Here is a 13,364-nt window from a genome sequence, read left to right as displayed (position 1 = left end):
TAAGAAATAACTGCCCCCTCCCAAAGAGAAATAACTCGTGTAAGCTTGTTGTACTAAGCGGAAGAACAAGGCAGCAGTGTGCTGCCTGGAGAGTTCTTGTTTCTCTTTTCTTTTTAATCTAATTCAAATCGATTAAAAAAGAGATTCAGAAAATGGTACAGGATGGCAATCAACGAGAATATAAAATCAAGGAAAGAAAGAATGGAGGAAGCTGCCGTGCTTTTTACTGCATCTCCATTGCTTCGGTATTTACCAGTGTGTTCATAATTTCAAAATTCTCTTTTTTAAATCAGTTTTCTGCAAGCCCCAGACAACGTAACAGAAATACCTTAAATTCTCTGTCCCTTTAAAGAAGTCAGGAATTCTCTTAGGAACTAATCTCTCAGGATGGATAAACCAGTTCAGCTGAAAATTCAAAATGACCCAGATTCAAACTTTAACACATTTCAAACTTTTGAGACTGAGAAAGAATTGGGATTATTTATTAGTATGTTGTTACTGTTTATTTTGCAGGTCATAGTTTCAGCCTAAGACAAAGATGTTCATGAGTCCAAAAGAGTCAGCTGAAAGGATATTTCTAGGCAGGCTGATATCAGGGAGTTGAGTGAATTTTGCAGAAAAAAAAAGGGGGGGGGGGAGTGGACATTAGATTCCTAGGCCTCAAATAAAATTTGAAGAGGTTTACAAATCATTATCCTTGGATTTCATTGGTATTTGTTTTGTGATGAAAGTGACTTTATTGAACATTGGAGATTCATATGCACATTAAATTTAAAAAGTGTTCTTTGAGCCCAAATGTCCATCAACTGATGAATGGATAAAGAAGATGTGGTTTATATATACAATGGAATATTGTGTGACAATGAGAAAGAATGAAATCTTGCCATTTGCAGCAACGTGGATGGAACTGGAGAGTATTATGCTAAGTGAAACAAGTCAGTTAGAAAAAAACAGATACTGTATGTTTTCACTCATATGTGGAATTTGAGAAACTTAACAGAAGACCATGGGGAAGGGAAGGGGGAAAAAATACTTTCAAACAGAGAGGAAGGCAAAACCTAAGAGACTCTTAAATACAGAGAACAAACTGAGGGTGGGGGGGGGGGGGGGGTCAGAGGGGAGGGGAAAATGGGTGATGGGCATTGAGGAGAACACTTGTTGGGATGAGTACTGAGTGTTGTATGTAAGCGATAAATCATGGGAATCTACTCCCAAAGCCAAGAGCACACTGTATATATTGTTTATTAGCTAACTTGACAATGAATTATATATATATAATTGATATATATTTATATATTTATTTATAAATTTATAAATTTATATTTATACAAATATTTATATACTTATATATTTATATAATTTATATATATTATATATTATATATTACTGAAAATAAATTATATATTATATATAATATATTATTTTTAATATATATAATATATATTTTTTTTAAGTGTTCTTAGAAGACAAGACAGAAGTTCAATTCATGTACAATTCAGGCCACTTGAATGCTGGGTGACTTTGGCCACCTGAGCTGGTTTACAGAGTATATAAAATGAGCTTGTCTCGTACATAATGCAGTTTTTAAAAAATTCATATGAAAGACCGTTTCAGTGAGCTCAAGGTCCTTCACTTAAATCCAATTAGGAACAACATGCTTCTTGGATTCACAAGAAGAAGGTAGAAATTTAACTAATAGGTTTATTACAGCCATTTAGAATCCCAAGGTCTTATTAAGCTTTGAAATTCTATTCATTCAGCCATTCCACAAACACTCTTGAAGCCCCAATTTTTGCCAGTATTAAAATTTAGCAGATCGAATTTTCTTAGTATCTTATATGAAAAAATATGATAGTGTGGTAAGCCAAATGGTAAGATTACATAAACTGTATACTTTTACAGGCAAAGGTTATGTCTTAGTGTATGTTTGTCCTCCAGATGAATGACAGTTTTGTTATATGATTCAAAACACAAACCCACTGTCATTATTTTCGGAGTAGAAGAGGAAAATAATCTGAGAAAGTACTGCTTAAAACTTTTTAATGAATGGCAAATGTTAAACCCAGTTATCTGAACTTTTATTTTAAAAAGATAACTTATGACTTTTTCAATTAAAGATTAAATTTCTTGATGGATTCACCACAAATTCCTTCCCAGTGTTCCATGTTCATACTAAACTGAAATCACCCACTCAGGATAACCATGTTTCATAATGCGAGGTGCAGCCACATGGATTATTCTAATACAGCACAATCCTTATAAAAATAAACAGACATGTCTTAAATTATGACTGAGAGGTCTGCCGAGAAGGTGGAAAATTATATAGGGAAAGAGTGGCCATCGTTGAAGGCAACATTTGTTTTTCAAGCTAGAAAGGAAAGCAAGTGTGTGGACACAGCATGTTCAAGTAGAACCCTTGAAGAATCTCCTAACTATGGATTTCCTTGTTTCTACACAGTTCAACGGGCAACACCGAACATCTGATCCATGTCTGGCCATGCCAGTCTGCTTAACATCTGGAATGGGCATATTTCTTTAGATGCCTGTGAAATAGGCTTAAATCGAATTAAAGTTTACCTTATGAACCATAGAGTTCCTGTTAATCTGCAGAACCTAAAGGAAAATGAACTTAGATTTCTTTTCTCACTTGAAAGCTATTTTCTTTATATAACATAACTTACTATCCTGTGGACTTTTGAGGAATTGCCAGTTAACTTGTAGACATCTCCAGGACAGGGAGCTTTTCTCCTGCTTCTCCTACATTTGCTCCCACAGACACTGGGTTGGTGCTGAGGGACAGACTAAAGTCAAAAGTGCCTTCAGCAAGTGCATTCACTGCACTGGTGCACTTATCTCCCTTAAGTTGTGATTAGCTGCCCGGATGTTCCTCGGCAGCCAAGGTTAACGTATTTTTGCACGTCTACTTAAACTTAAAACAATACCTGGCCCCAAGCCAGTGCTCAACAAACATTTCCTAAGTGCAGCTGGAACATGACTATTTGCTTATTAGAGATAAACCCTAAATAGCTTTCAAGGAGACATTTGTTGAACATGTCTTTATGTTGCTGTAGTTTATTTCTATAAGATTAGAGCATCCAAACAGGAAAGGACAGGAGTGCCTGATTTGGTTTGTAGTCACATGAAGCATTAAAGCAGAAAGGTCGTGTAACTCTATTTTGTCTTTGGACAGATGAGGAAACCAAAGGCCCAAAGAGGCTAAGCGACATCAGCAAGGTCATTCAGGCCAGCCTGAATGAGTACCCTGGATCCCAAACCCCGTGCCTCAACTGCACATAGACCTGGCCTCTGGTTGCCAGGCTGGTCCATCCAGCTGCCAAGAGCTCCATGTGCTTGACTGATGTGCTGCCCAGACTTAAGTGGCTCAGACCACGGCTCCCACCAACCTGCTCTCCCTGACTTCCCCATCTTACTAACAGTCACGTCACTTTTCAGGCCAAAAAGCTAAGAGTCATCCTTGATTCTTTGACCTCCACACTCTGTATCCAGCACAACAGAAAGTCCTCTTATTGCTACTTCCGCAACTTGTCCAGAATTTGCACACTTCTTACCGACTTGGTGACCTGCTCACTGGCCTCTCTCCCTGCTTTCACCCTTGCCTCCGACAGATCGTCCTCAGCAGGCCTGTGACCAGCTCAAATGGAGATCTGATAATGTCATTTCCCCTGCTTAACTCCTATTTCCTCATGTCCCAGCCCCTTACCAATGACTTTCCATCTCACAGACAGTAAAACCCAAAAATGTACACGGTGGATTTCAAGACTTTATATGATTGACATTTTCGAAGCTAGGAGACAGGATCTCTGAAAGACACAATCTCCTCCTACTTCACTTCAAAGTCAGAGTGGGAGTTCAGGTGGATCACTGACGTGATGCAGCACATTATTTCTTTTATTCTCACATGAATACACTTGAATCTCAGCCTATATATCAAGGAAAAAGAAATGCCTTCCAGAGAAAGAATTGAGAGGTGAGGAATGACCAAATACAATGAGACTGACCTTCATATCAAGTGCATGCCATTATTAGTGGGTACACGTTATTACCCTGACCAATGAACCTGTGCCAACAGATGCTCTCACTATGCACTGCTTGCTCTTTGGAAATAAATACAGTGTCCACGCATCTTTACACCTCCAGAGCCCAGCACAGTTTGAGGATCAAATTGGGATTTAGCACATGCTTAGGGCATGGGAGAGTAAATGACTCAAGTCGCAGCCGATCACATGGCACTGCAAAGTGGCCAAGCCAGCCGTAGCTTTTTCTCCTAGTTCCTCTGCCCACATTGAGCTGTTTAGAAGAGACACTGAGGGATAGGGCCATTATCAGGAAGGAGGACACTTGTTTCCAGGGCCAAGCATGGGCCAGAACTGTCACTAAATGCCTCCCTCCAGAACCAGGAGGTCCACTGAAAATTTTTAGCATTTAGTCTTTGGCACCTCTGATTCTGAACCTTTCCAGATGTGAGCACCACTGCGATAATCAACACATTTCTACAGACTGTTACGCTAACAAAGTGCTTGACGGCTGGTTTTATTTGCTCTCTGGAGCAGTGATCCTGAAGGTAGTAAGTATTGTTATCTCCGCGGCAGATTAGAGACCTGAGTCACCCCCCCTCCCCCACCAAAAAAAAAAAAAGGTCAAATAACCCAAGTTGAATCACACAGCATGCTAGAGCACAGATTTCCAACCTTTCCAACCTGTGATACTCTATTATTTGTTCACTTGGTTATCCTGTCCTCCCTTACTTCCTCCATATGTATAATTGCTTCTAAAAAGTGGCTTATACCATAGTGCTTTTTCCCAACGTTTTTTTTTTATTTATTTTTGGGACAGAGAGAGACAGAGCATGAACGGGGGAGGGGCAGAGAGAGAGGGAGACACAGAATCGGAAACAGGCTCCAGGCTCTGAGCCATCAGCCCAGAGCCTGACGCAGGGCTCGAACTCACGGACCGCGAGATCGTGACCTGGCTGAAGTCGGACGCTTAACCGACTGCGCCACCCAGGCGCCCCCCATAGTGCTTTTTAAGGTAGATTTTATTTCAAGCTGCCCCTTGAGAGAGCTGGTGACCCTCTGGGCCTGAAAGTCACTGCAGTTTTTTGAGAGCAGGCATTGGAACTTATAACACCTGTCTGCCTTAATCTCTTCATCAATCCTTCTTTTAAGAAACCATCAACACAGACAATCCTTTCTCAATGAATGAAAAATATATCCAGAACTATATCCAACAACTTCATTTTCCTGTCAGAAAAGTAATTGCGGCTGGCTGGTAAACCAGTTTGAAAAATCAAATTTAAATGAGCCAAATTTAAATGTATAAGAGCCTCATTTAACATGCAATTAATTTTATGCCTATAATAAAAAGAGAAAAACCACCAGTCTTCCTGAGGAATTAAATAGGCTGATAAGGAAATGCTGTGCCTCATGGAAATGAGATAAAATGATTCTTGAACTGTCCTCCTTTTGGTTGCATAATATTATATACAATGCATTCTATTTCAGGGAAGTATTAATTTTACTGAATTTAAATAATTATTTTTCTGCATAGTCACAGGAATGTAACCAAATGGCTAGGTTGGAACTTAGATTATTGGTTCCAGATTTTTTTTAAGCTCTCACTCTCTCCTTTATATGCCCTAAGTCTTTATAGCTTCTTGTGTTTTTGTTTCTTCCCCAAAGAAAGGGAATAATAGAAATGGTAGAGCTCAGCTGTATTTAACGTTCTTCAAGCTTTGTTCCACTTAGTAAAATGTTGAGCAAAACCTTCATTTGCCAACCCTTTTATTCCTGTCACAACCCATGTGTACATTAAGATGGATTTGGCAGTCACTTATTTCTTATTTATACCATTTTAATGTTTTTGATGTGCAATAAATGTATCCCATCCCACTTTTCAAGAAGAAGTTAAACTCTTAGGCTACTTTTTATTCTAAACTTTGCTTCTAGATACTGCCACAGATGAGTCACTATGAAAGATCATTACTGAGTATGTTTTTTTCTGGTGGGGTAGGAGTACCGAAGTTACTGAGAAAGTTATAAGACTCTTCTTTGTTAAGGACAAAGTCAGCCTTTGAGATATATATCTTTATCTCTATCTATATATCTGTTCTAAATGTTTTGTTTATTTTGCAAGAGAGCGTGCACATGAGCAGGGGAGGGGCAAAGAGAGAGGGAGAGAGAATCTCAAGCAAGCTCCAGTCTATCAGCAGAGAGCCTGATGCCGGGCTCTAGCCCACAAACTGTGACATTATGACCTGAGCAGAAATCAAGAGTCGGACACTTAGCCAACTGAGCCACCCAGGTGCCCCAATATGATTTTTAAAGGTTCTAGGGGCCAATTAATACCTCATAGTATCCCATGTCTTTTTGAAATTAATTCAGTGCTTTTTTTTTAAGTTTATTTTTTTATGCTGAAAGAGAGAGGAGAGAGGGAGCAGGCACACGAGCAGGGAAGGGGCAGAGAGAGAGGGAGAGAGAGAATCCCAAGCAAGCTCCATGCTGTCAGTGCAGAGCCCGACGTGGGGCTTGATCTAACAAACTGTGAGATCATGACCTGAGCTGAAATCAAGAGTCAGACGCTCAACAGACTGAGCCATCCAGGTGCCCCAGTGCTTTTTTTTTTTTAAGTAAATTTTTTAAAGGAAACCAAACTTCAACTACTTCTAATAGTGCTTATTACACTTAACATTTTTTGGATTTTTCCTGCCTCTGTTCCCAGGATTGAAGGGCTCCCTCCAGAGGCTGCAGCTCGAGTATGTGGATGTAGTCTTTGCAAATCGACCAGACAGTAACACCCCCATGGAAGGTGAGTGACAAAATTTGATAAGTGACTCTTGAGTTATTGATTCTAGCTTGACGACTTCTTTCACTAACGGCAGGAAATGAAATCTATTCAGACTTAGTTGATTGCATATGGAAAATTAAAACCTTTCCAGGGGATGCCTTTTGGCCTCAGTATTTACCCTCAAAGCAAAGCTCTGCGTCCTGCATTTTCATTCATTTTGTACGCAGTCCCAGGCATTGGGGTTGTGGCTCCTGCCGGGTACAGTGCTCACTTTTTCCAGGTTCATTTCCCTTCTGCTATTTCATCAACTAAACCAATAAAATTAATTGGAAGGGGAGTTTATAACCCAGCCATCGTTATTTTGGAGGAAGTCCCTCGATGATCTTTCTCTTTTGTAATGACTGGGTCTGATTAGCTTCCAATCTGTGGTAACAAGTGCTCAGTGGTGCCATGAGCAGAGGTTTTATAAGAATGACTACTTCAAAATGAGGCTCTTCATTGCAATTTGGGTTTTGATTCTCAAGGAGCTACAACATTTTATCGCCTTCCTGTTACAACTAATTTAAGACAATAGGTATCTCCCCAAGGAAACTTAGAAAATGTTCCTAAAACTAAATTTTCTTCAATTTGCATTTATTTATGGAGCCTACCTAAGATGAATGAGGAAGAAAATAGTTTGGGAGGACAAATGAATAACGATGTCCTAGTTAATTGAGATTTGGAGGCATGGATTAGACTTACCTGAGGTGAATGAGAACAAAGATTTTCGGGGGGAAAAGGGCAAAAAGTCATTTGAGGTTTACAATATGACATACATTTACACAGTTTCAAGGACTTAGAATATAGTAATCAACAAAAAATTATACTGATGATAAATTTGTCCTTGATGATTCAAAAGGTAGTCCAGGGTCTTGGAATAAATCAGGTTCTATAAAGGTTTATTCTTGCTATAGGGTTATAGAAGTTACAGAGGTTCCAAATGATTGTAGATACGAAAGTATATCTGAGTTTTTTGGTAGGTTGCATTTCTGACAAAAAAATATCATAGAAATTATTTTCCTTGCCGTTTATCTCTTGTGCAACTACAGAGAAATGTTAAAATATAAATATTTATACGTGTAATTTTCTCCTAGAGTTTTCTGCTTTTTTAATTCTGAGAAAATCAGTTTATTATAAAGCAATAGCAGTGTTAGAAATTCATAAATGCCTGGGTGGCTCAGTCAGTTAAGAGTCCAACTTCAGCGCAGCTCAGCTCAGGTCACTTCAACTCACGGTTCGTGGGTTTGAGCCCCTGTCGGGCTTTGTGCTGACAGCTCAGAGCCTGGAGCCTACTTTGATTCTGTGTCTTTATCTCTCTGTCCCTCCCCCCCCCCACCCCAATACACACACACACTCTCTCTCTCTCTCTCTCTCTCAAAAATAAACATTTAAAAAAAAAGAACTATCTCTGGAAATAATCTAGAAATACATATTTTTATCAAAGCAAAAAAGAGGTTTTAAAGCAATCATAAACATCTTATTAGTGTAAGAAGTGCTCATAGCAAGGATAACATGATGTCACCCTCTTCCCAATGACACATAAAAAGAGAACACTAAAACTATCTGATGAACAAAAGTGTCAAATAAAATACTATTTAGTGGGAACTGTGAAAAACTGAAATTGCTTCCCATTTTAAGTGCTTGTGGCATTGTCTTCCTCCTTGGGAAAGAGTCCTTTGCAATTAAATTACATCACGTATAGGATTTTTCAGGTTTTTTTTTTTTTTTTCCCATTTTGCCCCCGCCCTACCCTCATGTCTAATTGTAGAGATAGAATGCGGGAGTCTCTCAAGCAGAAAACATTATAATTTGCATTATATACCTCTAGAAGGGAGAAGTTCTCAATTAGGATCTAAGCTATGTGATACCGATATGATAATGGTGTCTGCAGTATGAACACTGATTATGTGTTGAAATTTATTAGAAGGGAGCTTCAGAGTGTTAACATTAAACACACAAGATTGCTACCCCGTCGAATTTGTAATTACAACATTGTCCGGCCTTTGCTAGAATCAGAGAACATTTTAATTTTCCCTGAGTTTCTCATAGAAAATTCCACAGAGCAGAATATTTTGTCAACCATTTTATCAAGAGTCAATGTCCAAGTTCAGAAGTCTAAGGAAGGATGTCAGACCATAGAAATTTGCATTTGTTGATGATTAGGTCAAGGAACGTGGAATTTTGTAGCCCTGCAGCCATCAACCACTTGATGCTGGAATGTAGTCAGCTCTCCCCACGCTCCCCCAAGAAGGGATCCATTCTTAGCTGGTCCCTCAGGCTCTGAGGCTTATTTCTCTGGGAGGATTTAGTAGGAATGTACCACAGAAATTCCTCAAGTAGGACTTGTTCCAGATTGAAAGAGCTTCCCTATAATTTCTCCCTGGCTTTCAGAAAATGTGTATCCTCAAACTTGGTACGCTTACTTGTTCCAAGGTCGGCCTGATGGAAATGCCAGTTTGATACTAGCCTTTGGAAACCCATTCTCAGCATGTAGTGTCTTCTACTTTACTGTAGCAGAGGACAGGGCTGATCCGGCCAACGGAAGAAGAAATAGGAAATAAGAAGAAAATGAGAAATAGGGATTGCCAGGAGGCCTTGGATGCATTTGCTCCCCTAAAAACGGGGGGGGGGGGGGGGGGGGAAGGTGTCTAACCTATTTCTGGCTTCCATGTTATTAAGATTCATTTTTGCAATGATTTTATAAAGTCACAAGTGTGTATGTGAGTGAAAGTTATACGTATACGATGGGGTCTACCTTAGAGAGCTATTAGTGTTTCTAAAAACACTACAGAAAGTAAATGTTATATATAATCAAAATTACCCTTAAAGGCCCCACAGTAGTTCTTTGTTAGACAACGTTACTCTATAGTCTTTTAATCATTCAATTTCTTCTGCAAATATAATGACAAAACCGTCATTGGATACCTGCCAGTCCCCAGCCTTTTTTTTTTTTTTTTTGTAATGGCCAGAAAATCCTTAATATCATTCACATAGTTGTCTTTATTTCAGCAACTCAGATTGGTGATTTTAGGCTTGATTGCTTCCATTCCTGTCTAATATAAGTGATGCAACAGTGGTTGCCAAGTGCCTATTGATGAATTTTCCTATATTAAATCTACGTATGTTGGCACTGTGCTGTATGTGTGTGTCTGGGTATCTCATATTAGACCTTTAGCATTTGAAAATCATTTTTATTGGTTTCAACCATTCCTATCAACTCCATGGGGCCACAACACATGCTAACAAGATTTTTATAGGCACCTGTTTTAAACCCCAAGGACGTAATGAAAGAGCCCAGCCCAGCTTTCTAAGACATGTTTTTAAAAAATTTATTAAAATGCCAACCCCTTTGATTTGCACCTTGAAAGGATGTTAATTGGGAACATTTCTAGAATAAACCAAGACAAGTTTCATCCGGGTTCTACATATCACACAGCAACCAACTGAGCCAAGAAAGGTTAGCAGTAGCATCTTCTTCATAATATGTAGGCATCATATATCCAATTTGTTGTTGTCTTCGCTTCTTCCTTGAAAAACCAATAGACAGAAAGTGAGTCCTCTCAAAAGAATAGCTGTAAATTCCAAATGTGCAATCAGTGGAGAAAGTAGTAAGACACTTACTTTGCAATCTGCAACCCTATGGGATGCGATTATATTTTATAGCCATGGGAAGATGTTGCTGACAACAGAGGGGAACTTGTGGACTTTTTCCTCTGTCCTTCTTGTTTATTTTTTCTGGTTCACCTAGTAGTAAGTCATTTTTCTTTCACAGCATCTGCCATGCCATCTGTCTCTGCTACGATATCTGGCATCGATGGCATGTGTTCCAGTCCCAGAAAAAATCAGCCCCACATCCCATTTCTTCTTTCTTTATGCTGCTGTGTTCTTACCAGTAGAGTCCCTGACAGTTCCTTGTGCTCGGTGCCACTCATATTCTTAATTGTCTCATTTCCATAAATCCCAGCATGTATTGCATGTATTTCAAAACCTTCTCTTGAGGGGCACCTGGGTGGCTCAGTCGGTTAAGCGGCCGACTTTGGCTCAGGTCACGATCTCGCGGTCCGTGAGTTCGAGCCCCGCGTCGGGCTCTGGGCTGACAGCTCAGAGCCTGGAGCCTGTTTCAGATTCTGTGTCTCCCTCTCTCTCTCTGCCCCTCCCCTGTTCATGCTCTGTCTCTCTCTGTCTCAAAAATAAATAAACGTTAAAAAAAATTTTTTTTAATTAAAAAAAAAAAAAACCTTCTCTTGAGCTTATTAGACAAAAGAAAGCTCATTCCAACATGAGTCATGCTAGACAGGGATAGACACAGAGCATTTGTGTGTCTGAGGACCTACACTAGGAGTTTTTTGGTTTGGCTTTCTGTCATTCCCAAGTGCTAGGCTAATTTGTCTCTCTATATTCTTCTCATTGCTCCAGGGAGGAAGTGATTGAATATGACTGAGGGCAGGAGAGGAGTCTACAAACCATATACTACTTGCAAATAACAGAAGAGAGAGAGGACCCCTTTTTGTATACATAGCTTTTTAAAAAGGAAAGAGGAAATCCCATTAATTTGTTGATCTGAGAGAATATGATGATTTTTAAATTAAATCATATTTTAATTTAAAAAACATTTGGAATTGAGCTCTAACTTTTATTTAGAGCTTTTTGCCAAAACTAGTTAATCTCACAGACTCCCTTAGTCATTAGGTGTTACTCCCAACCTAATTACAGTTCAAATTATTTATTTTTTTCCTGCTAGCGGGTTAATGCAGACATAAACAACACAGGATATCTTTTTTACATAAGAGAGGCAAGATCAATGTTAGCTTCACTTAGTCCCCACAGTATCATCATGTCAAACAACCCATTCCATAAGTATTTACTTCCTTCTAAGCCATTTTATTTAGTGTCGCCATAGGCAAGCAGGAATCCATGGATATTCAGGTTTCTAGGATGTCCAGTTACAGCTCAGAAAATACCAGAAAGTAGCAAGTATTGCAGCATCCCAAACTTTCTACATGCTCTTCAGTTCCTAGATAATTCCTATCCAAAGCAAAGTTTTCAGAACAAAAATTTAATGACATAAAACCTAGAAATATCATCTAAGCACAATGGATCATCTCTTCTGCCTTTATATTTTATTATCTTCCCGGAAAGACACTCTCTCATTCTTTCCTCCAAACCATAATAAGAGCAGGAAGAAATCTTCTGCAAATAGTCACTAGCAGCGCTGTCCAATCGAAATATTATGCAACCCACACATATATTTCGAATTTTCTGTTAGCTACATTCAAAAGGTAAAAAAAAAAAAAACAGATGAGAATAATTATAGAAATATATTTAAGGGGCACCAGGCTGGCTCAGTCGATAGAGCATGTGACTCTTGATTTCAGGATTGTAAGTTTAAGCCCCATGTTGGGTGCAGAGATTACTTAAAAATAAAATCCTTAGCATAAGAGACTCTTAAAAACTGAGAACAAACTGAGGGTTGATGGGGGGTGAGAGGGAGGGGAGGGTGGGTGATGGGTATTGAGGAGGGCACCTTTTGGGATGAGCACTGGGTGTTGTATGGAAACCAATTTGACAATAAATTTCATATATTAAAAAAAAAATAAAATGAAATAAAATAAAATCTTTAGGGGTGCTAGGTGGCTCAGTTGGTTGAGTGACTGACTTGATTTCAGGTCAGATCATGACCCCAGGGTCATAGAACTGAACCCTGCACTGGGTTCTGAGCTGAGCTTGGAGCCTACTTAAGATTTTCTCTCTCTTTCCCTCTGTCCCTCCCCTCTGCTCACACTCTCTCTTTCTAAAATCAAATTTAAAAAAAGAAAGAAACTAAATACATAGTTTTAAAAAATAGTAAAATAAAATCTTTAAAAAATACATATATATGTATTTTTAATTTTATTTTTTAAAAATGTTTATTTAATCACGGGAGTCTACCCCCAAAACCAAGAGCATACTGTAGACACTGTTAGACAACTTGACAATAAATTACATTTTAAAAATGAATAAAATAAAATAAAAACGTTTATTTATTTTGAGGGAGAGAGAGAGCATGTGCACAGGGGAGGAGCAGAGAGGGAGAGAGAGAGAGAATCCAAAGCAGGCTCCACATTGTCAGTACAGAGCCTGACACAGAGCCTGATCTCATGAACCATGAATGAGATCATGACCTGAGCCAAAATCAAGAGTCAGATGCTTAACTGATTGAGCCACCCAGAAGCCCCAATAAATAAATAAATAAATAAATAAATAAATAAATCAATAAATAAATAATTTAAATTTAACCTAACATGGGGCACCTGGGCGGCTCAGTCAGTTTAAGTGTCCAACTTCAGCTCAGGTCATGATCTTACAGTTTGTGAGTTTGAGCCCCACGTTGGGCTCTGTGCTGACAGTTCAAAGCCTGGAGCCCGTTTCAGATTCTGTGTCTCTGCACCTCCACTGCTCACACTCTCTCTCTCAAAAATAGATACACATTTAAAAAATTAAAAAATTTAACCCAATATGTAAAATCATCGTCTCAACATGCA

At 38.9% G+C, this 13,364-nt stretch overlaps 1 protein-coding gene across 1 annotated transcript in view; it reads left to right on the top strand.

The window, feature by feature from the left end:
• The window catches only part of KCNAB1 (potassium voltage-gated channel subfamily A regulatory beta subunit 1), a 267,418-nt gene that overhangs the window by 198,769 nt on the left and 55,285 nt on the right, over positions 1-13,364 (top strand). The window contains exon 8 of the mRNA XM_049628657.1: positions 6,739-6,825. Within this exon, the coding sequence (XP_049484614.1) occupies positions 6,739-6,825 (87 nt within the window). The remainder of the gene's footprint in view (positions 1-6,738; positions 6,826-13,364) is intronic.

This window comes from Panthera uncia, chromosome C2, assembly GCF_023721935.1.
Source record: "Panthera uncia isolate 11264 chromosome C2, Puncia_PCG_1.0, whole genome shotgun sequence".
NCBI lineage: Eukaryota > Metazoa > Chordata > Mammalia > Carnivora > Felidae > Panthera > Panthera uncia.
Note: the sequence above shows the minus strand (reverse complement) of the source record. Positions and strands in the feature narration are given on the sequence as shown.